We start from the raw sequence: 23,956 nt of genomic DNA, 5'->3' as shown, positions 1-23,956 counted from the left end.
GACTATGACTTTTAATAGCCACAAAAGGGTCTTCCTCCATGACTTCAACTTTTATCTTATGGAACCCCTTTATATACTTAGAGTTTTCAGAATGTCCTGTAGAAATGAGAAGCACAGTATAGCTATACATCACACCACGTGGTACTGCATCTCTTTCTCATGGAGTGTAACTGCATTGAACCAGTCTAACAAAAATGGCAAGGACAAACATTGCAGGCAAAACCTGAAAATATTCTTTTCCAGATACCACAAGACACCTGTACATATTTGAGAATTATCCATCCAGTTGCATAAGCAAGATGATTCATGAGAAAATTATTTGTTGAATAATTTGTTTGGAAAAAATGGTGAAACTCCTTAAAGGAATGCTTCAGAAGCCAGCATTTAACCAGCTCTGTTCAGACATACTGTCATTTATGTATCTATCTGTTATAACATCTATAAACTGAAGATTTTGCTTCCTGTAGCTCTTCATTCTTAGCAAAACATTCAAATGCTGTATTTATGATTCTAACTGGACAAATAATAATTTTTTTTCTTCTCTTTAAAGGACTCCTAACTTAACTTAACTTGATTCTAACTAAAATCTTTACAGCTTTGCAGGAAATAGATTTGTTTCAAATGCCTGCACCTGATGAGATGTTGATCTTGTGAGATACTGATGCAGACATCATATGCTGTGTTCAGATCATGATGTAATATAGGCCCAGTTTCCAATTCACAAGCTTAGCTTATAAGGAGTAAAAAAAGCTTAGTAAGGTAAGTTATTTCAGAACCTTAATAATTTTATTTTCATGGCTTCCTTTGTAAGAAAGCTGGAGGAACTGCAGACTCACCACCAGACGGGTAATGGGAAGCCTTGATTATCACTTAAACAGAGGTTGTTGTCTTCTGTCTTCCACACACGACTGATAGCTAAGTAAATGTGCACCATTTACTTAAAGTGCAGGCCAGTGTGAGGCTTGTGATTTGTGATATCAGCCTATGCATATGGCCATATAACAAGTGAAAACATCATGTTACCTGTATCTCCACTGATAAAAGAATTGAGTAATTACGTGACCATATACCATTTTTCAATGTGAAGTTTCAGCTGTTACTCAGCAAATTTTGTTTTCACTGAATATTGCAAGTTTTTACTACCTTGTTGTATATGAAAGCTTTTCTGTAATGTACCAGCCTAGTACTTTCATGTAAACTGCTCTTCTTACTGCTGATAACACCAAGTTAGTCAGCTGGTTGGGTTTTATAACTAATGCCTCAAAACTGAAAGTATTTATAAGTTTGTGTTTGGTTTTCTGCACTTTTAGACATACTTCAAGAAAGTGTGCATGCATGAGTTACTAATATCAAGATTATTAAATGAAAAAGCTGCTGTATTCAAGTGTTTCCAGATGTAACGGCAACAAATCAATTGCTACTTAATGAAATCACTTAGAAGAAAAACTATTACCCCATCCCACTTAAGAAGTTTAAAGAAAAAAAGTAAAATGGAAGAAAATTACATTAAAAAAAAGATACCAAGCCTGTGTTTATGGTGATCACACTCCCATTCATTCTTCCCTGAAAACATAGACCTAATCATATTTACATCACAAATCCAAAGAGCCTCTTGGCTCTAACTCTAGATCTATCACCAAAACCCTTACAAACTCTGCTAAATTAGTCTTACCTGTAAATGTTTCAGTGCATGGATTGATTCCTGCCAGCCGTTTGGAAGTGCCAAAATCAGATATCTTTACCACTCCACTATAGGTGTTCACCAAAACATTATCCCCCTGTGGTTTGGATGGGGGGGGGGGGGGGGGGGAGAGAGACAGATGAGTACAGATTCCAAATCCCAATCTCAATACTCCTTCAAGTTTGCGGTTATCTTTGTAATATACCTTTCTACAAAGGAAATTCCCAGGAGCACCAGGGAGAAGGGGTTGTTTTATTCTTTCCTTTTGTTTTAAGCTTCCATGAAATCCTATTAAAAATTCTACTTCAGTTTAGAGTAAAACTAATTGAAGTAAATAAGATAAAAAGCAAATCACACAAGACACACTAAAGGAAACTTTACCTTTATATCTCTGTGTACAATCTGGTTCTCATGAAGATACTTAAGGCCTTCCAGAATCTGCTTGGTGTAAAATTTGATTGTAGGTTCTTTCATTGGGCCCCACTTAGATCTTAGGAGAGCTGAGAGGCTGCCTACAAGAGTTAAGAAGAAATCTTGCTGTATCAAGACAGCAAAATCCCCAAATTAACACGAAACTTTTAAGTCTGGATTAAGCCTTTGCTCAATATCCTAATACAAGAGAAATGCAGTACCTGTAATTAAGCCAAATTCTTCCTAGATCCCTCAAAGCAAATCATTTGCTGCTGCTCTTGACTGGTTCTTTCTTTCTTGCCAGCTCAGCTTCGATCTCCATGACAGGAATAAATGTTACGACAGGGCTGGATGCATCTCCCTCACTTCAGTCTAGCAACTGTTGAGACTAAGACTAGCAACCATTCAGCCCTTGATGAAATAAAGACTAAAGGTAACACTGTATGATGTTATACACTATACTTCATGAACCACATGCATGGGCAAAGAGAAGCTGATTTAATCGAGGTGGGGAAGGGAGAAGAAAAAAGGAAAGAGTCTTTTCCTTGCAAATATGGGATTAACTTCTGGAAATACTCAGAGACAGAGGAAAGAAAGCTCCTGAAAGAAACCAAGTAATGGATGTTCAGAGTAGGAGATAGGTCATCCACACTTCCCCTACTTGTAGTAAATCTAATCTTTTCTTAAATAACACAAATATTTTAATAATGAAGCAAAATAAAGACAGCTTTGTTTTTTCTGCTCATAATAAACTAGGTGCAGTGGGTCTACTTAATGCCAGACAAATTCAGCTAAAGGGATTTTCAGTCCACACCAACAGCTTTCTAAAATGAAGTTTCCTCAAAGAATCCTGCATAATCTGAACATCTGGTTCCTTTTTAAGACTGGCTGCCGAGTTTAAAATATCTGAATTAGTTCAGTAATATCTCGACATTAGCAACTAATCACAGCACACTCTATTGTGCATATATGAACAGGAAAAAAACGTATGTAAACAATACCAGCTGATACTTTCAACAAGTGCAGGAAAACAAGTGGAAGTGCTGCTGTAAACTCACCACATCTGCATGCATCATACATGTGATAGTGTCTCAGCTTTCAGGTGAGAAGGTCACGGGAATTCAAAAAATAAAGAACTTCCCTGTGCCCCAGATGTATTTAATTACACTTTGAATGTTTGTGTCTGGACCTTCCCTAGAAAACCTTTTTTTCCTGGTTTTCTTATTTCTGTTTTTATTTTGGAAATTATATTCATACAAGGACTTCACACTCATTCTGACACATACTTGATACTGAAGAGCAAATAGCAAAAGGGAGATGGAAATATAACCTAGAGAGGATATAGAGGGACTTCACATCTTAAAACATAGAGAAGGCTAGAGGAGCAAAACTGGGAATTATGAGCAAGGGAAGCATATAACTTTTATCTCTAATCTATCTAGGAAATAGCAGTGCTTTTTATATAGCAGTTACAAAATAATACTTAATTGCTCAGTGTTACTGCTCAACAGAAACTTATTCTAAAAGCTGCAGTCATCATTCAGATGCTCAGGCTAAATGGACTATACAACTCTAACTCCACTATTTTATAACACAAGTATTTGACACCAAATACTTTCAATGGCTTTTCTCTAGGTTTATAATTATTACAGAAAGGGGAGAGGGTACTGGGATCTATTCTTTATATGAGAAGAATGCCACCTGTAGTTAATGTCTCAACAGAAAAGCCATATACAGTGCACAAACATATTAAGTGTACATCTATTTGCTTTCACTAAGTTTAGAGTCCCAACTGCTTTTGATTTCTTTGAGAGACTAAGCTCAGAATGATACAAACCTCCTGGCACCTGCTCCATAAAAATCTTAATGTATCCATCTTCTGAAACAGATCCAAGATACTGGACAATGTTCCGATGCTTTAAATATTTATGCAGTGCTATCTCTTCATGAAGAGGTTGAGAATACCTATTAAAAAAAAAAAAAGAATCAAGGAGTATCTCACGATCCAGGAAAAGGTTCTAGGCTATGCTTAATCGCTAGTTTGCGAACAGAATGGATTTTAGAGATACCGATCCAATTCTCAGCAAATGTCTTGCCCATGACCTTCAAAATGCAATGTGATGGTTGCTTATTCAGAAAAAGTACAGAGGTAGATCTCAGAGGAACCCTGAAGGAGAAACATGCCCTCAAAGAATTTATACATGCCTTTCTTCTGTATCGTTACATAGTACTGTCTTTGCCCTCGAAACTCCTTTTATGCTTTTCCCCCTCCCCAAAAAGAATACAAATGAGATACAACTGCAACCTGAACCCCAAAGTATTTCTTATTCTAGAATTTATGATATACATATAAATTATCAAAGTGTAGTATTTATTATATATATAATATCTTTTAAAAAAATTAAAAGTCCTTATTCTCAAAAGGGTACTGTTGAATATTAGGAGGAAATAATAACTGAATTTTAGTATACTGGGATTTTATAAACTAACCACATAGAAAGACATGCTAAAAAGAGCAAAGTTTTCAGGAAACAACTGTGGTTTCATTAGCAATGTATATATAACAATAAACTAGGTCTTACCTGCTGTCTCTCTCAGGTATTTCTTTGATGGCTATTCGGACCTGATTGCTAAGGTCTCTTCCAGCATAAACTATTCCATAAGTACCTTTCCCTAGAACTATCCTGTCACCATTCTCATCATAATCATATTCATACTGCAAGCAGAAAAGATAAACAAAACAGCGCAAAAATTGTTATCACTAACATCTGACATTACACAGAGCTTTAACAACAATTACATACTATACCGAGTTAGTACAGCACAGAGTAGTTACTGCAGTACAGCTGTAGCACGGTAGGTTACCCACCAGCCTGGTGCATTATACAACTTGTAAAATTTCCATGTTATTTGCTTTACAAAACAATCTGCCCTAACCAACTTCAAAATGCATTCACCCAAACAAAGAACACAGCATTAAACCACATTCAATGAAACAGTGCTGTCAAAAGACCACATTCAGGTACCATCTCTAAGAATTGCTGACAGAGCCTTCAGAATATGTAAATATATGGAACATAACCTATAAATTTGAAACCAATGGTTTAATAAATAGATAAAAGTGACATTCTCATTACAGTGGGTGGACACTGTTTTAAGACGCTAAACTCTCATTTAAACTTAGCCACAGCAAAATTAATTTCTGACATATTCCCCTCATAATGAATTTTTCCAAAAGGCAAAAAAAAATGCTCATCATCTCCAAGGATGATTAAATATATGAAGCGGTGGTTTCCACTGCTGCTGAAACCATGTTGGGTCACATTGCCAGCTGAATAAGTCACTGTTGGTTCACTGACTTCAGTAAAGCTACACTAATTTACACCACTTCATGGTCTTGTCCCATATGGTGATCTTACGACAGAGCTCTCCTACTATAAAGGTCAGTGAAAAAGCCTATTGATGAATGATGCTTAATCAAAGTACATCCCAGACACTAAATAAAACCAAATTTCTTATGGTAGTTGGGTTAAGCAGCACACTCCTCATTCAAATCAGGGAACTGATAAAGGATATTGAAAAGGCACTTTTGCAAAGAGTGAAGAAAGGAATTGGACAGTTTCATAGCCTCAGATATTATCAGGAGTACACAGACCTCCGCTAGTATCTTCCCAAATCCAAGAGGATGTCCCATATGGGAAAACTGCAGGGTTCTCTCTGTGGCCTCATATGAATTCTCTATTAAAAAAAAAACACCGAACCTTTTTACAATGGCCATAACTATTGACATTTCTGTCATTGACCACTTTTTCTGCTTCATCCAGTAAGACTCTCTCATATAGAATGCAGCCTTGAGATCTATTTCTTTGAAGTGTCTTCCCAGTTCATATTGCAGCTCTGGTATTGCAATGTCCATGTGTCACTGACATTCCCCCTGCTCTTCACCTCAGCAAAGATGGCAAGTTTCATGCTGCTGTATGGAAGGTGCTAAAGAAAAAACATCTGTCGTTTATCCTAACAGCATATTCTGCTCAGTGGAACTAAACTTGAGTTAGCACAGCTTTAGTACAGTTTCATTTTTCATGTTTCAGCACTTCACGGTTCATAAAATAAGGCATAACTGACCCAAAACGCCATATGTAAAATTTGTCAGGTTCTTTGGTAGGAGCATATCCAGCTTTCACAGCTATCATATGATATAAAACTGTGCAGAAAAAAGACAGCAGTCACATTGCAGAATTTAAGATTGACAGTAACCCTATCTGCAACAGACTGGTCCTAAGCCAACTCTATAATTACCGTGGAGAAACCTATGTTCCCTAGTCTGGGTCCTATGATACATGAAAATCGTTGAGATTTATAGTTCAATGCTAGTTAGTAGACAGTTTAATAGACTTGTATATACTTGATGCCACTTTACATTTGCCTACTCTCTTTCCAACAGCTACAAAGATTGAATAAATCACTGTTGGTTGCCAAAAGTCTGAATATGTGATCCACTGAATGTGCAATTCTAACCGTTAGGTATGAGTAAACAAGTGTTCATAGCTGACCTTCTGTATGAACATGGTAGGGCAGAGTCTGATCTCTCGGGTATCCTATTTGAGGTACAGCAGGTACTCTTAAAGTGATAGGAACTTCTTCAATATCAATATCCAGAAGTGAATACCCTACGGCAGAAAGGACTGCCACACTCACTCTCCTTCCAAATCCTTGTTAGCTGTAGAACTAAACTGTAGTTGCTTTCAAATAATACTGCAATCCAAAATACACAATGCTTTGGGACAATATTCTCATAAGAATTCTGATTGAAATCAGATTTTCTTCTCCCAAACTGTGCTCAAGGTTATTTCTTCCTCTTCCCCACATATAAACAGTTGTTTTATTAACGGTAAGAACTTCTGCTTTCTGTGTTTGTCAAGCCCATCAAGACCATACAAAGCTGCATTTTACATGTTGTCTCTTCTTAAATGCAACATCTCAGGCCGCAGAAAGACATTAAGTGTCTTAGCTCATTTATAAGCTAAATAGATTAATCCTCCCCTTCTCTATCTTGATTTCTATTTTAATGTCCTGACCTAAGACAGTAAGTACAAGGTGATAATTGTGAAAACTTCAAGATATGTACAATGATATAGCTCAAAGATTTAAAATTAATTTCTGTAGTCATTTATCCATACATCATTGATTCATGCAGGATTGTTTCCTGCTGTGCATTCTCAAGTGCTTTTTCCAGTTCAGTTTTCAGAAGGCTCAAGCCATGGTGAGCTCACTTCCTCTGAAAGACTATTATACAGTTGAATAGACTGTGTTGTTTGGAGATTGCCCTGCTATTAGCTAAGTCTGTAAGTATGCAACATAAAATATGCAGCTATAGATAATACCCTGTCTTTGCCAAGGCAGAGCCCTGACCCTAGGTCAAGACTACAGATATACGTATTAAGCTGGGCTTAACAGATGTGCATATGTTGTCCTTTTCACTTGAGGAGAGAATTCTGTGGCCACTATGCATGAACTTCAGTGCCAAAACTTATCTTCCCCACCACATACAGTTACATTCAACAGTACAGTAGAGGGTCTTCTACTTTCTTAAATCCTCTTCTGAAGCCTCAGGTACTACAAAAGGTTCACTATCATAAAGAGCTGCTCTGAACCATAAGCCTAAGAGAATTGCTGGAATGAGACACGGTAAGAAAGATACCCAGCTCAAACAAACCACAGTAGGGTTTTTACACTCATTAATCAGATTGACTGAATTTGCTTGACTACAAATAAAAGTTACAACCTACTTTTTATGATGGCTTTTCAGATTTCACAACAAAACCAGAAGCACAGGGTATGTACTTAGTGCTACAAATCTGGACATCCACTATGAGGCAGTGTGTCTTATGAAGACATGGATTCACCTGCCCTAACCTGAGCACATATAAAATGTGAATAACCCTTTCCAAGTATTTTTTTCCCCTCTGTACTGATTATAAAGAAAGCCTACAGCTACTAGGTTCCTAATGTGGATGTTTCAGTGATAAGTAAAAAAGCACAATGGATTAATCTGATCCTAAATATCTGCAAATCTCTGTGACAGAAAAAGCCTGTCAAATGAAATTACCTGGAGTAGTAATAGTATCAGGTACCAGCTAGAAAAACTGAAGTCCCTTTGCTAAATGGCTTTTTTCTAGAATTTATTTAATATGTTATCTTTTTTATCCACTTAAGCCAGCTGATATCAGATGATTCTCATCTATAGATTGTTTGCAACATAAATACAAGATCAGTAACACCCTTCATTAGGGATTTATACAGTTTACAGTAGTAACAGTCTCACTTCATTAAAAATGGTTTTTTTCAAATGAATGCAACTCCTGTCTACAAATAGTTTTCTAAGAGTTGAAATTTCATATACAATTAAGGAGTTTAAATGCTATTTATTATCTTTCTAGCATACTGATATCAAAGTGCAGGGAAGATGGAGAACAAGTTTCAGAGTTCTTGGATCTTTTATCCTTGACATACCTCCAGTGTGTCTCCATCTATTTCTCCTTCTAGTTCCAAAGTACTGCCAACTGCATCAGACAAAATTTCTTTCACCAACCCACAGAATCTAAAAAGCAATAAATAGCACAGGATCAAAGAAAAATATCCTTTTAGAAGGAGATTAAACAGATTTTTCATTTTGCTTTCAAGCTAATAAACTGGCTAGCATGTTCATAGGTTTCTTTCATTACTTACTTTATCCATATTTATCCTATTTTAAATGAGGAAAAACATCAAACACACACTGAAAAGCCTAATTATTTATAAAATTATTTTATTTGCTGTAGCAGAACCCAATACTTGCTTGTTACTGTAATTGCATAGTAAAATCTTGGTAGATCCCCCTCAAATATTTTTGCTGTACACTTTGATGGAAAGTGCTTAGTATGGCCTTGTCTTTACAAACGTAATTAGAGAAAAAAATTAGATATTAAAAAAATGAAGTATTGATTTTCAACGGCTCAATTCAGTAGTGCTAAATTTGCGACATCATATTGGGTGGTTCTCCTTCTGTGTAGTGATGAGAATTCCATTACGCTCAGTTTAATTTAAATGATCCTATGGACTTTGGTTGCAAATGTGATTACTCAGTATTTCTGAAAATCAGATTTTGTGTTTTCTACTCAGGCATCCAGAAAGCCAAGAATATGAAAGCACTAACATGTTTTGAATAACAGAGTTTTAACTAATTTCATCTAGTTCTCTGGGACAGAGATCCTTAAGTACAAGACCATCTTTTCCTGTAGTTCCCTGCCTGAGCCACTCTCTTTTTTCCAAATTCCATAACAAATGGTTAACAATTATTAAAAATTATTATAAAATATTCACATCTCTTTCACTGACTATTAGACACATATCCCTGGAACAGACTTCTGTTGTGCACTGAATAAGGCATAAAAAATGTGACCATGTTTCATAACACACAAATTGTGATGCCAAATTAAGGCTGAGCAGGTAACGTTAATTTTAGTGTTTCTTATCTTTTACGCACTGCAGTCTGCAGAGCTAATAATTTTCTTTAACCTGAGTTTATTCCATGTAATACATAAATAATAATTATTGCAAGAACAATAAATATACCATCCAACCCCAAATATTAAGTGTATTAACAAATCACTCCTGCTTCATTCAGAAGGTTTATATGCCAAATATCATTCCCCAGGAAGAATTTGGTCTGTAAAGATTTAGGCCTGAAATTCAGTTAGCATGCTTACTGTTTAGAGACAACAGATCATCAGGAAATATTTGAATACAGGCACAAACAGTAACAGATGTCTGTGACACAACGTAAGTTAGAAATTTCTATTACATCTAGTTGCTCTTACTTATATCGAACTGAACAGGTACATAAGTGAACCTAAACCAATGAACCTAAACCTTACATGACATGGCCAAGACACAGAAAAAGAAGATAATAGTTACAAATTAGAATAAGCTACTTAAGACTTTTCTCAGACCTAATGACTTTAGGTAAATGGATCAGAACCAGCCAACAAGTGTAATGGGACATTGCTCTCATCACCTTAAATATCACTGAGTTTAGCTCATTGCTTCTTCATCAAGAAAAAATAAGTGAAGAAATAAATAATTTCTCAAGCAAAAATGTCAGCTTTCAATGTTTACTAAATCAATTCTATTTAGGACATAGATCTCACATGCAATAGCCACACAAACTAAACTCACCTATAACATTGGTTTTCTGTAGAAAAGTAGATTTGAAAGTCGTCAGAGTTGTCATGGACATAAAGAAAACAACATCGTTCATCAAACTTGGAAATGCTATAAAATTCACATTAAGAAAAGATTATTTTGGCTGTAACTACTAGAAGAAATAGAGCAAGAAGGAGTTAATTTTTCTGAATTATGAACACTTAGCAAACACCTTTTTCACAGTTAATTACCTCAGAGAGGCAGTATGCAATTATATTTATTTTCCTTACAACTAGAGGCTTTGAGTTTATTTATATATTCTATAATCCTATCTCCAGTTTGATAAATGATTAAGCTACTGCTTACTTTGGTAAAATACTCATTTATCTGAAGTGTTTTGAGGTTTGTTTGTTGTTCACTTCCCCTTCCATTTTTACACACCTCCATCAGATTTCTTGGTATTTGATGACACCTCTGTGGAAAATGAATTGCTTTGACACTAATCTAGCTATCAGGAAAGCTTTTCTTTTAAGCTTGACAAGTACTTCTGGTTTTTATAACTCCATTACTCCTACAGTAAAACTGAACTGGGAAGTACCTACAGTGTAGCAGATCCTTCACAGTATATACTTTTTATGGCCTTAATACTGATAAACAAGTTTCGGGATGACCAATATTTACTCCAAACTGCAGCAATAATTCTGACAAAGTGATTATTTATTGCATATTGTGTCTTGCTGCTGTTGTATATATCCCATCTAAATGCACTGAAGCGAAAAGTGAAGAGGCCATAAAACATAGTATCAATATGAAAGTAAATCTAGGAATTTATCTCTTATTCCAAAGACTTGCACTTCAGTATTATTCTACATAAATGCCAAGTTGTTATGCTTGTTAAGGTATTCTCATACTTTTTGACCGTTAAATTAATGAAATTAATTAGTTTATTGCCTGATCTGTTTGTCAAACTCTCAGATTTTGCTTAGCCTCTGTTGAGCTAGTTAGTTAAAATACATGACAGTAGACTATAGTAAAGTTGCAGAATGTTAAAAGACCAACTTGCTGTAGCATCATTAAAGGCTACAGGGACAAATGTTCCAAAAAATTAGAATTTTGCCAGAAGATTTTTTCAGAAATATGTCAAAATACACTACGCCATTCTGTAGCTTTGTTCTGATATAGCAATTTCTAGTCTAGCAAGGCAGATTAACACATACCTGACACAAGAACTAAGCAACAAAGCAAGATGATTCTTCCAAGGGCAAATATAGGATAGACAAGACAGTATCTAAGTAACAATGCTGTATTATAAAGTGTAATGCATGTGGTATATAAGATGAACTGGTTAGCATAAATACAAGTTAAGGGTTTTGACAGAGTATAGGTTAACTGAGATCACTAATTTTTTTATACTAAAACTAATGCAATTTCAAAAGTATATCAATTGTAAGTTGTCACATATAAAGCAAACGTCTAATTCCACTAAATTTTAAAAAATTGCCTCTTTGAGCTTTGTAATCCCCAGCAGTGACTAAGAATCAAAGAAAATTAATTGCTTGCTTCCATTTAATTAAAAGTTATCTTTCTCAAAGACTAATTTCTGTACAATGTGTTGACTGAAGGTAATTAATATGATTCAGAAACATTATGCTGAGTTATGCTCAGTCAGCTCCACAGACTTCAGTAATGACTTCACATCCACTCACACTGCATTGGAGTAGTAGAATAATATATCACATCGAATTAATTTAAACCAAAACCTGCTTCTTTTAGAAGAAAATACTGAAGTTATGGTAGAATCTATGTCCAAATCTACAGTTGCAGGCTTTCATAGCAATCACCACTCACCTTATTCAGAGAAATACTTTTTCACTGAGCTTATTTGCTAAAGCAAATCATACAAGTTCAGAGAAGACAAACTTGGGACCTAAAACTTGCTTTGAGAACTACAGAACTCATTAGGTATCTGAATTTATGCTTGTACTTGAATCAGAAAGTTTTTCAAGCACTTAAGCTTACGCACTCACAGAATTGGCCCCAGCCAACAACCATTTACGTCCCTAGAAAGGCCAGATCCACCAATGCAGTGATTCATGAATGCAGAGAGAAGGCAAAAGCCCACCTTGTGTCCCCTGTGCTTATGGCTCCTTTGGGTCTTAGCTACAGCTTGCATAATGCAGACAGAGAGCCAGAATGTGACAGACACGCCACCAGGCTGTACAGATAGGTTTCATTTTGTTTTCTCTCCTGGTGCTCTGCCTCTCCCCTTTCTGGCAGCAAAGCAGCCCAACTTAACATATATAAGGTAGCTTCTAAATGTAGTCATGTATTTTGCAGTTGTTAATACCAAATGTGATTCTTTTCTCTCTTTTCAGTTCTCAGAACAATCCTGTTCTATATATATATAATATTCTGATCTTCTTTTGTACTAATATTTGGAACCATTTACTTGTAACTAGTATTTCCATTAATCTAGGCATCACAAAACGGAACTACTTTAACTATTTAAAGGCTAGTCCTTGAGAAACTCTACTAGCAGTCTCCCTCCAGCTCAAGAATTCTTTCCTTAGCACAAACTATGTCCATGCGTCATTTAACATTTCTCTAATAATCCAAGTTTTGGCTAGTAGGTTTTCAGATAGAGCCATATCAGAAGCATTTCTGAATTCCAAACAGAAAATAGATACCATGGTTTCCTTTTCTTAAAGGAAAAAAGACAAACTGTTCTTTCACTTATAGAAAGAAGCAAGAATAGCTAAGGGCTCTTCTTTCCTTCTGCCCTCCATGTTTTTAAATGCAGAGATGGCAATAACTTCACTGAAAAATTTAGAAAAATATATAAAAAGCAGGTAGAAGATTGAAAACAGGGAAGTCTACCAGAGAATACACATGCAAATACCCCCTTCTTAGATGAGTATTCCTATGAGAAATGTACAGCTCTGCCCATGCATAGAAAGACAAACTCTTCTGTGTTGACCTTTCAAGGCAGGTTGGACAGAACAAGCTTTTATAATACGCAATGCAAAGCAGACATTTAAGACAGAATCCAGATTTCCCACTTAAGGGGAATAAAAAACATAAACAAAAAAACACTTAACTGTTTTCTGACATACCAACCTTATTCCCCTAATGGAAGAAGCTGTAAAATTCCATTCGTGAATCTGTTTCTGTAAAGAACAAAGAGCTATAATCAACCAGTTTAACCTTGAAGTGCTATTGAAAACAAAGTCATAGCATGGTAAGCAAAATAAAGTTTTTCCAACACATCTCTTGTCCTTTCTTTTCTTCTCCCCTTCCCTCCCCCCCCCCACCCAATTCAAATAAAATTGATGTATAGGTAAAGAAAGGCCGTACATTGCTGTTTTGCTCACTTGAGGAAAAATTATTATAAATGGCACAGGGTGGAAGTAAAGGCCGCATTTCCTCAAGTAAAATTAAATTTGAAGTATAAATCATGAAGTCCAATTTATCAAACATTATATTTTGACTCAATACATCAACATTTTGTATTAAACATGGAGCAGACTATGCCCTACTCTTATCTAGGCTTGAAGGGAAAGGAAACCTGTGCCCAGGTGGCCAAGAAGGCCAATAGCATCCTGGCTTGAATCAGAAATTGTGTGGCCAGCAGGACATGGGAAGCGATCGTCACCCTGTACCCTGTACCCCCGCGACACTGGTGAGGCCACACCTCAAATACTGTGTTCAGTTTTGGGCCCCTCACTACAAGAGAGACATGGAGGTGCTGGAGTGTGTCCAGAGAAGGGCAACGAAGCTGGTGAAGGGTCTGGAGCACAAGTCTTCTGAGGACCGGCTGAGGGAACTGGGGTTGTTCAGCCTGGAGAAAAGGAGGCTGAGGGGAGACCTTATCGCTCTCTACAACTCCCTGAAAGGAGGCTGTAGCCGGGTGGGTGTGTGTCTGTCTCTTCTCCCACGTAACAAGCCATAGGACGAGAGGAAATGGCCTCACGTTGCGCCAGGGGAGGTTTAGTTTGGATATTAGGAAAAACTTCTTCACCGAAAGGGTTGTCAAGCATTGGAACAGGCTGCCCAGGGAAGTGGTGGAGTCACTATCCCTGGAGGTATTTAAAGGAGGTGTAGATGTGTTGCTTAGGGACATGGTTTAGTGGTGGACTTGGCAGTGCTAGGTTAACAGTTGGACTTGATGATCTCAAAGGTCTTTTCCAACCTAAACAATTCTATGATTCTGTGAAACTTCATACATCTTCCTAAGAGGTATTAAGCCAACAGCTTTGGCCCAGGGAACACACTGGAGGCAAAAGAGAGGAAGGACAGCCTGTACCTAGGACTGTAGCCCCTCATAAACCTCTAGCTAATAGCTGGATCTTATTTAGAACTGCCAGATATGCACCAAGAATTTGGTCCATAAAGCAAAGTTGTGTCAGACACAGTCACTCGAAGTAGTGAAGTAGAACAGTGTACTGGAAAAGAAGTTCACAGATCCAGGCAACTATGTGGTCTTCTCTTGCTCTAATATGCTTCTTTTCCACACTTTGCCTCTCTACACTTTTAGTCTATTCTCCACCTATGTTGTTCCGATATTAAGAAGGGGTGGTGAAATACATTCCAGATTTCAAGTCTTTCAATGTGAAACTGAAATTATTTCTCACTTTTAAGAGATTACACTATCCATAACTGCGCCTACTCCTTTCCTAATCTCCTGTGCCTTATCCAATAATCCAAAACACCAAATATTTGATCTCTTGACACTTATTTGTCACAGGCTGCCATTTTTTTTAGTTTCGAATCTTATAATTGTAAAACTTCAAAATTTCTAAAACATTAAACACAATGCTGGGCTTTATCTTTACTTTTTATCTAGCTTTGAGCTGCATCTTAATAAAATTCACACAATTCTAATGAGAAATATTATGAGCAGACAAAATAACCCAGGCGCTTCAAAGAGACACGGTCAAGATAAGTGAAATCTGAACTAGAGGTCAAAACCACTTGAGTTCTAATCATAGTCCCTCCTTTTACTTTCTCTGTAAAAAGTCTACTTTCGCATCTGCACAAAAGAGATATTGAGGCTCATGCTTCACAGAAATGTAGCAAACTTTAAATTATTGTACAGCGTTCCAAAATTTACATGTAAAAAAGTGACTTTAAGCACAATGAATCAGAATACATGAAACATATCTGCTGGTAATTTTACCATTTCAGTGGGAGAGACATGCCACAAAGAGAGAGATCTCTCATCTGCTTCATTGTTGATTGAAACATATGCAGGCTGGTAGACCTTAGTTGGTTCTATCACCAAAACCTGAAGAGAGAGAACATTTTTCCTTAATAAACCAGCAGCTAAAACACAACAGTATCTTCAGATGCTCTGATATAGACAACGGGTAATCTCAAAGTAAGGCCTAAAAAATTTCCAGAGGGAGAGAGAAGGGCAAGACAAGGCAGGAAGAGGCTGTGTTCCTATGTACAACAAAACAGTATCATCACAACTTGTTGTAGGAGACTTAAAAGTATTTCTTAAAAGTATTTCTTAGAATGCTTTTAGGGTGGTGGGTTAAATGTTTTTTATAGAGTAAAGATTAGCAGAACACAGGGTTTTGGTTCATGCAATGAAATATCAGGCAGTTAAGTATGTAAGTATTGTCTTTAGAGTCTTCCAATTCTTGTTATATCCTATCCAGAAATACAAGACATACAAAACTTGTTTGGACATAACATCTTACTGGAAATCTCAGTCCATTAGTTGTTTCTTTCGTTGCCTCAAAAATGATATCTAGCCAGAAAGTCAATCTTTCTTGTCTAGGAGAATGTTCTATGGTGAGTTTCTTGAAATGCTGAATTAACATCAGATTCTGAACTAATGATTTCAAGTACCTAGAATGTATTGAATTAGTGAGTTAACAGAGAGAAAACAAAATTTGACCAGATTCTAAAACCACTTAACTGACTTATACATCAAAAAAATTAACTGCAAAATTAAATGTACTTTAAAAGCTAACAGAAATTATTGTGTTGATTTTTACAGATTTCTGGAAAGAATAGCAAGTTTAGTTTAAACCTTAAGTCATAAGCTCACATAGGTGTTCATGAACGATATCTTTTTGCAAAAGGATATAGTTTCATGAGTAGTTACATGGTGATTAGACAGGACATTATGAGCTAGAAGATGGTGGGGGAGGGAAGCAGTAGCTAGCTAAACTCTGAAAAAAATGGTTTCACAATCTTTTCACAATTGTTTCACAAGGAATCGTCACTAATTGCCAAATTCTTTCTTATAAAATATGTGCTTCAATGGGATATAAACCCAACAATGATGGGTAACTTAATTTCTTACCTTCCCCCTTCCTTCCCAAAATAAAAGAACAGAGTATAAGGTCAGAGTTACAAAGAATCTAAGATTGAAAAATCCAGTTAAGTTATCCAAGTGACTACAAGATTTTTTTAAATTTGTGTATTTCCCCATAGTTGGGTACTTGAGCTACAGCCTTCTACCACATACCACACTGGAGGTTTCAGCTTAAAAAGCTTCTCTGCTGCTTGTACTGCTTTACCAACGTCATTAGCCAGCATGCTCACACTGAAGAACTGTCCCACATCCCAGTAATTGTTCATTTTTTCTAGGCTTCCTTTTCTTCCCAATAAACTGTTTAACCGTACACCTGTAAAATTTCAATTTAAAACCATATTTTTCTATCAGTAAAACACTAATAAGTGTTTTTTACTAATAAGTCTATCAGTAAAAGACTAATAAGACTTGATTAAGCATTAGTGATAAAGTGGAGCAAGTTTTCCCCAGAAAAAAAAACATTGCTCAACACAGAGGGTGGGTCTGCAAATAACATCTCCAATACAGTTCAGACTACCAGAATTCCTACCACACACAGTGTTGAAAAACCTCTTGTGCTATCTGTCTGGGCTATCTGCCTCCTGGTTCTTAGTGTAAGCTGCACATCTCTCTGTCCTTGAGATCTGCATCTACTGCAAGGGATCAATGGCTAGAGGCTTATGCAAGTCCACCCCAAAGGAAGGTCAGGGGAATGATTTAAAGCCACCTTTGCATTCTAAGGTTCAAGTATGTATTTCAGACAGGGTCTGATTCCAAATATAATTTTTAACTATTATCTTTCTAGGAAGAACCGTATATCTGTTTCTATCACATGATTTCTTTATAGATAGTGGTGGTATAGTGGTGGGTTTTAGTTAGCACCTACATGGAAGATGTGAATTTAGGTAGACAACTAGTTACTGTCCTGGTACATCCTTCCAGGCGATACTTCCTGCGGATCTCTCAGTTCAGTGACAACAGAAACCCTGTGGATCCTTCCCTGGCATCCCTGGGGAGAGCAGGGCCACACTCAGTCACTTCCTGTCTTTGTCCCCTGTTGCCTATGCAATGGAATAATCTGTGTGGTGCAGTAAAGGCAGTTTACGGATGGTGCTGGAGACAGTGCTGAAGTTGGTCCTTCCTTGTTCCTCTCCCATCTGGGACCCTTTAGATGGGCCAAGTTACTAGAAAGCTGCTCCAAGGCAACAAGGAGAAAAATGGTCCTTCAAGATCCCTGTGTTTTAGCCTGCCATCCAGGACCTGCCACTGAAAAGCCTGAACCGCCTTTCTGTCTATGCAACCCATCACTATAAGTATTTTGTTTTCTTCATAGGGAGAGAGGCAGAAAACTTGTCTGTAGCACTGTGTGTGGATATTTACCTATTTTTCTCAGTTCCATTGAGCTTTCAAACTGTTGTCCTGCAACAAGTAGCAAAACTGCAAGGTTAATTCCAGAATACAGAGTTGACTGGAGTTCAAATCCTTTGCGATACCTGCAGAGAAGAGTCAAGAGCTCAGATCTCACTGTACAGAAAAACTGAAATACTGCGAAGTTTTGCTAGGTATTTTAAGCTATTAATTTACTGTAAGGACTATATGGCTAGTTGGTACCAATGGCACTCTTTGCAAAGAGCACTTGAAAGAAAGTAGCTTTTTGTCTTCTGGTGAGGAAGAAAAACTTCTGCTTAGTTTTATGTCCTGCCACCTTGTGTGGTTTTGTGAAAATAAAACAAACTGGCTACTGCAAAACTCTTAAATGCAAAAGAACCTAATTTTATTATTCATATGAGAAAAGCAATGAAAATATTAGTCTTCAGTGCAAGTTCTAAAAAAAAGGATCCAAGCCCTTTGGTTTTAAAGCTTCACATTCATTAAATGTAACTGAGACAGAGCTGACAAAGGCTGAATGCGTGCCACTAGCTGGTGCAGGATGAAGAGATCCATCTGAAGCTTGCAAGTTCATTACTACCCATCCATATTGCACTAACCATGTTGAGGTGATTTGCGGGGAAAAGAGAGAGAGAGAGAGAGAGAGAGAGGAGTATTCCACAGTTACAGTACAAACCCACATTGCTAACATTATTGTACTCAGCAGTAGTTGATATGATTATACAAACGTACCTATGTGAACAGTATGTCAGTGAGAGCCTGTGTGTACACGCATGCCTTACTGGCTTAAGAAAATTCATAATGCAGTTTATCAATATTCTTCCTTATGTACAGTAGATCACTGCATTTCCTGGGGATTCAGCACAGAAACCATCCTTGCACAAAGGATCAATGTAAGTCCCATGATCTCAGTTGTACTTCATTTTGGCCTTCAAGCAGATTAATTGTGTATTTTCTCTACAAAGACATGGGTGAATCATCGTTCCTGCCCAATAAACTAAGTGTATCATTCTACATTCATGATAGTCTATAAAGAGAAGCAAGGAAACACATATTCAAAGATCTGGTAAGCCAATTACTCAAACAGGACCCTGAAAAAAAAGAGGTAAGTAGAGCAACAGATCTTCTAATTCCTATAGCCCTGCTTTTCATAACCAGAAGTGAAAGTCAAAAATGTTTTAAAATAGATTTTTTTTTTTTTTTTCTGTTACCATTCAATGGCATGATCTCGACTATTGGTATCTTTACAGTCAGAATCAAGAAACATATCCTTGTAGATTCTCCCACATAAGCAAAACATATCTGGAGCAGGGTGGTCACATGTCTGCAGGACTTGAAGCATAACTTGTAGTGCCTTCTCTCTGTCACCTGCATTATTTCTTCTGAAATCAAATATAGAGAATAAAATAAGTGAGTTCAGATCTGAAACAGTAACTGCAAGATGGTGGAATAACATTATCCGCCATCTATCCCACAACCCATCCATCATTACTATAAACAGACTTGACTTCATTTACACTGATGTATGATTCTTGGTTGACTGATAAAAGCCAAACATATTCACCTACCATGGGACTCTACTTCTAGCTCACATAAGAACTGATTTAAGCCCAGAACTCCTCTATGAAAAAAATCTGCCATCTAACTTGTTTCCTCCCTGTATAAGAAGACAGACTCTGCACATCCTGCAATCACAGAATCACAGAATCAGAATCACAGAATGACACAGATTGGAAAAGACCTTTAAGATCATCGAGTCCAACCATAAACCTAACACTACCAAGACCACCACTATACCATGTCCCTAAGCACCACATCCAAACGTCTTTTAAATACCTCCAGGGATGGGGACTCAACCACTTCCCTGGGCAGCCTGTTCCAATGCTTGACAACCCTTTCAGTGAAGTAAAATTTCCTAATATCCAGTCTAAGCCTCCCCTGGCGCAACTTGAGGCCATTTCCTCTCATCCTATCATTTGTTACATGGGAGAAGAGACCGACCCCCACCTCTCTACAACCTCCTTTCAGGTAGCTGTAGAGAGCTATAAGGTCTCCCCTCAGCCTCCTTTTCTCCAGGCTAAACAACCCGTTCCCTCAGCCGCTCCTCACAAGACTTGTGCTCTAGACCCTTCACCAGCTTCGTTGCCCTTCTCTGGACATGCTCCAGCACCTCCATGTCTCTCTTGTAGTGAGGGGCCCAAAACTGAACACAGTATTTGAGGTGCGGCCTCACCAGTGCTGAGTACAGGGGCACGATCACTTCCCTAGTCCTGCTGGCCACGCTATTTTTGATACAAGCCAGGATGCTGTTGGCCTTCTTGGCCACCTGGGCACACTGCTGGCTCATATTCAGCCGGCTGTCAACCAACACCCCCAGGTCCTTTTCTGCTGGGCAGCTTTCCAGCCTCTCTTCCCCAAGCCTGTAACATTGCATGGGGTTGCTGTGGCCCAAGTGCAGGACCTTGCACTTAGCCTTGTTAAACCCCATACAGCTGGCCTTGGCCCATCGATCCAGCCTGTCCAGGTCCCTCTGCAGAGCCTTCCTACCCTCAAGCAGATCAACACTCCCGCACAACTTGGTGTCATCTGCAAACTTCCTGAGGGTGCACTCGATCCCTTCATCCAGATAATTGATGAAGATATTAAACAGAACTGGCCCCAGCACAGAGCCCTGGGGAACACCGCTTGTGACCAGCCGCCAACTGGAGTAAACTCCATTCACCACAACTCTTTGGGCCCGGCCATCCAGCCAGTTCTTTACCTAGCAAAGAATACACCCGTCCAAGCCATGAGCAGCCAGTTTCTCCAGGAGAATGCTGTGGGAAACCGTGTCAAAAGCTTTACTGAAGTCTAGGTAGACAACATCCACAGCCTTTCCCTCATCTACTAGGCAGGTCACCTTGTCGTAGAAGGAGATCACGTTGGTCAAGCAGGACCTGCCTTTCCTGAACCCATGCTGGCTGGGCTTGATCCCTTGGTTATTCTCTACACGCCGTGTGATAGCACTCAGGATGATCTGCTCAAATAGTGTTCATTAGTGTTCATTTCTGACAATACTTAACAAAACTGGCCATTTTCAGCATTCAAGCTGACAGCTCATTCAGCTATGCCCAAGATTTGTAATCTTGAATCCAGAGGATCTAGAGCCAATATCAGGCAACACTGACGAAGTACAGGAGAAGCCAGGTCAATCCTATCTCAGCCAAAAGAATGATGGAGCTTAATATGGGGCCTTTGAACTACAAGAATAAAAGGGCAAAACTGAACTGTATTTCTTTCTTTATTAAAATTCTTCAGATTAGAGAAAAATTTGGAAAACAAATAGCTGTCATAAAGCTTTTTTAACAAATATTTAACAATCATATCAGTAAGAAAATCAGTGATTAAGTAACTTTTCAGTTCCTTATTATTATTAAACACAGAATTTTTGCCTCCCTTTACCTTGATGTTTTTGTAAGTTTAGAATTCGCTATTTACTGCAAAAATTCACTTAGAATGAACAAAAATGTCTATCTGCAAGAGCAATACAATCACAGCTTAAGAGTTTAATAGCCTCTTCAAGACATTTTTTAATCACCAGAGAGATTTAAAATATTTACCAACCCCTTTTCAGAACTGTTTACCATTTTTTGATCCCTACCTAGGTATCCAGGAACAGACTTACAACTACTATGATTACTTTGTCAGCAATACCAGTAGCAGATAACTGTTTCTGGTAAATTTATTATTTGCATGCCCTGAAAGGATTAATATTTACTGTAAAGTGGCTCAGTTCCTTAGGTAACCAGCTGATGCAATAAGACCAAAAACAACACATCTGTAGCAAAATTCAGGCTTCTGTGCACGTTAGGTGATGGAGAACACCTAATAAGATTAAACAGATTTGTAGCTAGTTGTGCAGGCTTCATCCTGCCTTTGATGTCACTGGCTGAGTGTAAACTTTCACAGCGAGTACTTGAATATTTTTTAAAGCATTTCTTCTTCAGATTGACTGTTGTTCTGAAATTAATACTGGTCTTCTCTAACGAGCACACAAGGAGAAAGTTAGTATCTTCTTGCAGTTTTACAAGAAATAAATAGAAGTTAAAAAGTGTGGGAGTAAATCCATTGCACAGGTCAGCACACTCTAACCAAACCTGTTCTGAACTAACCAGATTCTCTCAGTAATAGTACCCAAGTTTCACTGTTGTTAATATGAACACAGAGAAAGTTGGGTAAACAGAGCCTAGAACAAACTTAGGCCCTAGAACGTAAGTCCAACAGGTCCCAGGTCATGTGTAACACGGTCACAGAAGTCGGCATGCGTTCAAGCTTTTGCTGAAAACACAAGAAATGCACAACTAGTGCCTAACTTACAGCATTTCGGCATGGAAAAAGAAAAGTAAAAAATCACTGCTTTCCAGACAGACAAACTTTGACTCAACTCTGCCCTGTATGAAAACAGGTTAAATGTTAATGATAATATTAAGAGGTGTTATGTACTGATTGAAGAAGCATAACTTTAAAGAAAAAATACAATGCATAAAGCAAGACCCTGCTTAAAATAGGACACTGTGCAGATTAACACTTCTGGACATCAAAGGATGAACCTGTACACACTAAATACAATACTAGGAGCATTTCAAAGGACCAAACCCTAAATAAACAGTGTACTAGAGGACTCAAAATAAAATTAAAGGCTTCTACCTCTTATAAGATAAGGAAAATATAGTCATTAAAATACATTCAAAGAAACAAAATTTAGGACATGAGAAGTATACACTAATCTAACAGGATATTAGTAAACAAAAATCAGTTTAGACTTCTTTATATTAAACTCTATTTTTCACAGGAGCATAATTTGATGCCCATTGGGCAATACAAACCCAACATACTAATTACAATAATCTACAAATTTGGGAACAGTTATCGCCTTCTAAAGCAATCCCAAAAAGAGAGGGCTAACCAAGAAAAAAAAACAACAGAAAAATCACATAATTTTGGCTACAAGCAACTTCTCTAAGTCAATATGAAAATATACTGTTGGATAATACGCAGAACCTGTTATGCTGGACCAAGACAGATTTTCACCTCTTATTTCATACCCCACACTTTGTCAGATCTGTGCGTCTGACAGCTTGTAATTCGTTTCAAGGTATCTTGAAACAGGTCTGTGGTCCTATCAGTACAGCAAAAGAGATTACCTTAAACCCTCAAGGCTGTAGCACTGACTTCTATTTTTCTTACCCAATATCAAATATATTAGCTTCCCCACTCTCCCTAACCCCCATTTAAAGCCATAGTAGAGTGAATCACACAAATGTGGGTGGAAGGGACCTCTGGAGACCATCTAATAGAACCTCCTGCTCAGAGCCGGACCATCTCCCAACACTAGACCATGGCAGCCTCGGCTTTGTCTGACAAGCTGAATCTTTTAAACCTCCAAGGATGGAGATGCCACAGCCTCTCTGAACAGGGAAAGCTGAAGCACTGTATGTTATGATGTACAGTTACGAGAAGGAAGGCAGAAAATGTTCTCTTTATACAGCAAACTGGTGCACAAGGTGAGACTGATTCTGCAAAGCAAATCCCCTGAATATGAAGGTTTATAAGCCAGAGCAGAACCCCAACAGGCTACTACAGAAAGGACCCTACCTTAAACAAGTCTGCATACACATACAGTGAAAATATGAGTCACTCTTCATGGTTTGTCTGGGTTTGGGGGGAGCAGTTTTAAAATCACTAACCACAATCTGAAAAGTCTTTCAAAATACAGTTTTACCTTTACAAAATATATTTTAATGGTAAATGAGCTAGAAAAAAGAATACTACTACAATTTATTCAGAAATTATATTAAAACAAAGCACATACCGTGGGAGAGCTGGTAATAATACTATTTTTCTTCCACTGGTTTCTTTGTTAGCACATTTTAGTTCTCTCCCTACAAACCTTGCCTTGCTAAAACTTGCACAGCAACCAAACAGAGAAAATCAGGCTAAATTAT

At 37.6% G+C, this 23,956-nt stretch overlaps 1 protein-coding gene across 1 annotated transcript in view; it reads right to left on the bottom strand.

Moving 5' to 3' along the window:
* MAP3K15 (mitogen-activated protein kinase kinase kinase 15) overlaps positions 1-23,956 on the bottom strand; it is a 92,442-nt gene that overhangs the window by 15,845 nt on the left and 52,641 nt on the right. Inside the window, exons 7-18 of the mRNA XM_072852608.1 lie at positions 19,184-19,354; positions 17,964-18,076; positions 16,758-16,917; positions 15,982-16,132; positions 15,453-15,560; positions 13,394-13,443; positions 10,310-10,405; positions 8,606-8,693; positions 4,675-4,808; positions 3,930-4,057; positions 2,063-2,193; positions 1,673-1,778 (exon numbers count right to left, since the gene is read on the bottom strand). Coding sequence (XP_072708709.1) covers positions 1,673-1,778; positions 2,063-2,193; positions 3,930-4,057; positions 4,675-4,808; positions 8,606-8,693; positions 10,310-10,405; positions 13,394-13,443; positions 15,453-15,560; positions 15,982-16,132; positions 16,758-16,917; positions 17,964-18,076; positions 19,184-19,354 — 1,436 coding nt within the window. The remainder of the gene's footprint in view (positions 1-1,672; positions 1,779-2,062; positions 2,194-3,929; positions 4,058-4,674; positions 4,809-8,605; positions 8,694-10,309; positions 10,406-13,393; positions 13,444-15,452; positions 15,561-15,981; positions 16,133-16,757; positions 16,918-17,963; positions 18,077-19,183; positions 19,355-23,956) is intronic.

This window comes from Ciconia boyciana, chromosome 1 (genome assembly GCF_034638445.1).
Source record: "Ciconia boyciana chromosome 1, ASM3463844v1, whole genome shotgun sequence".
Taxonomy (NCBI): Eukaryota; Metazoa; Chordata; class Aves; order Ciconiiformes; family Ciconiidae; genus Ciconia; species Ciconia boyciana.
This window is presented reverse-complemented; position numbering and strand designations above follow the sequence as displayed.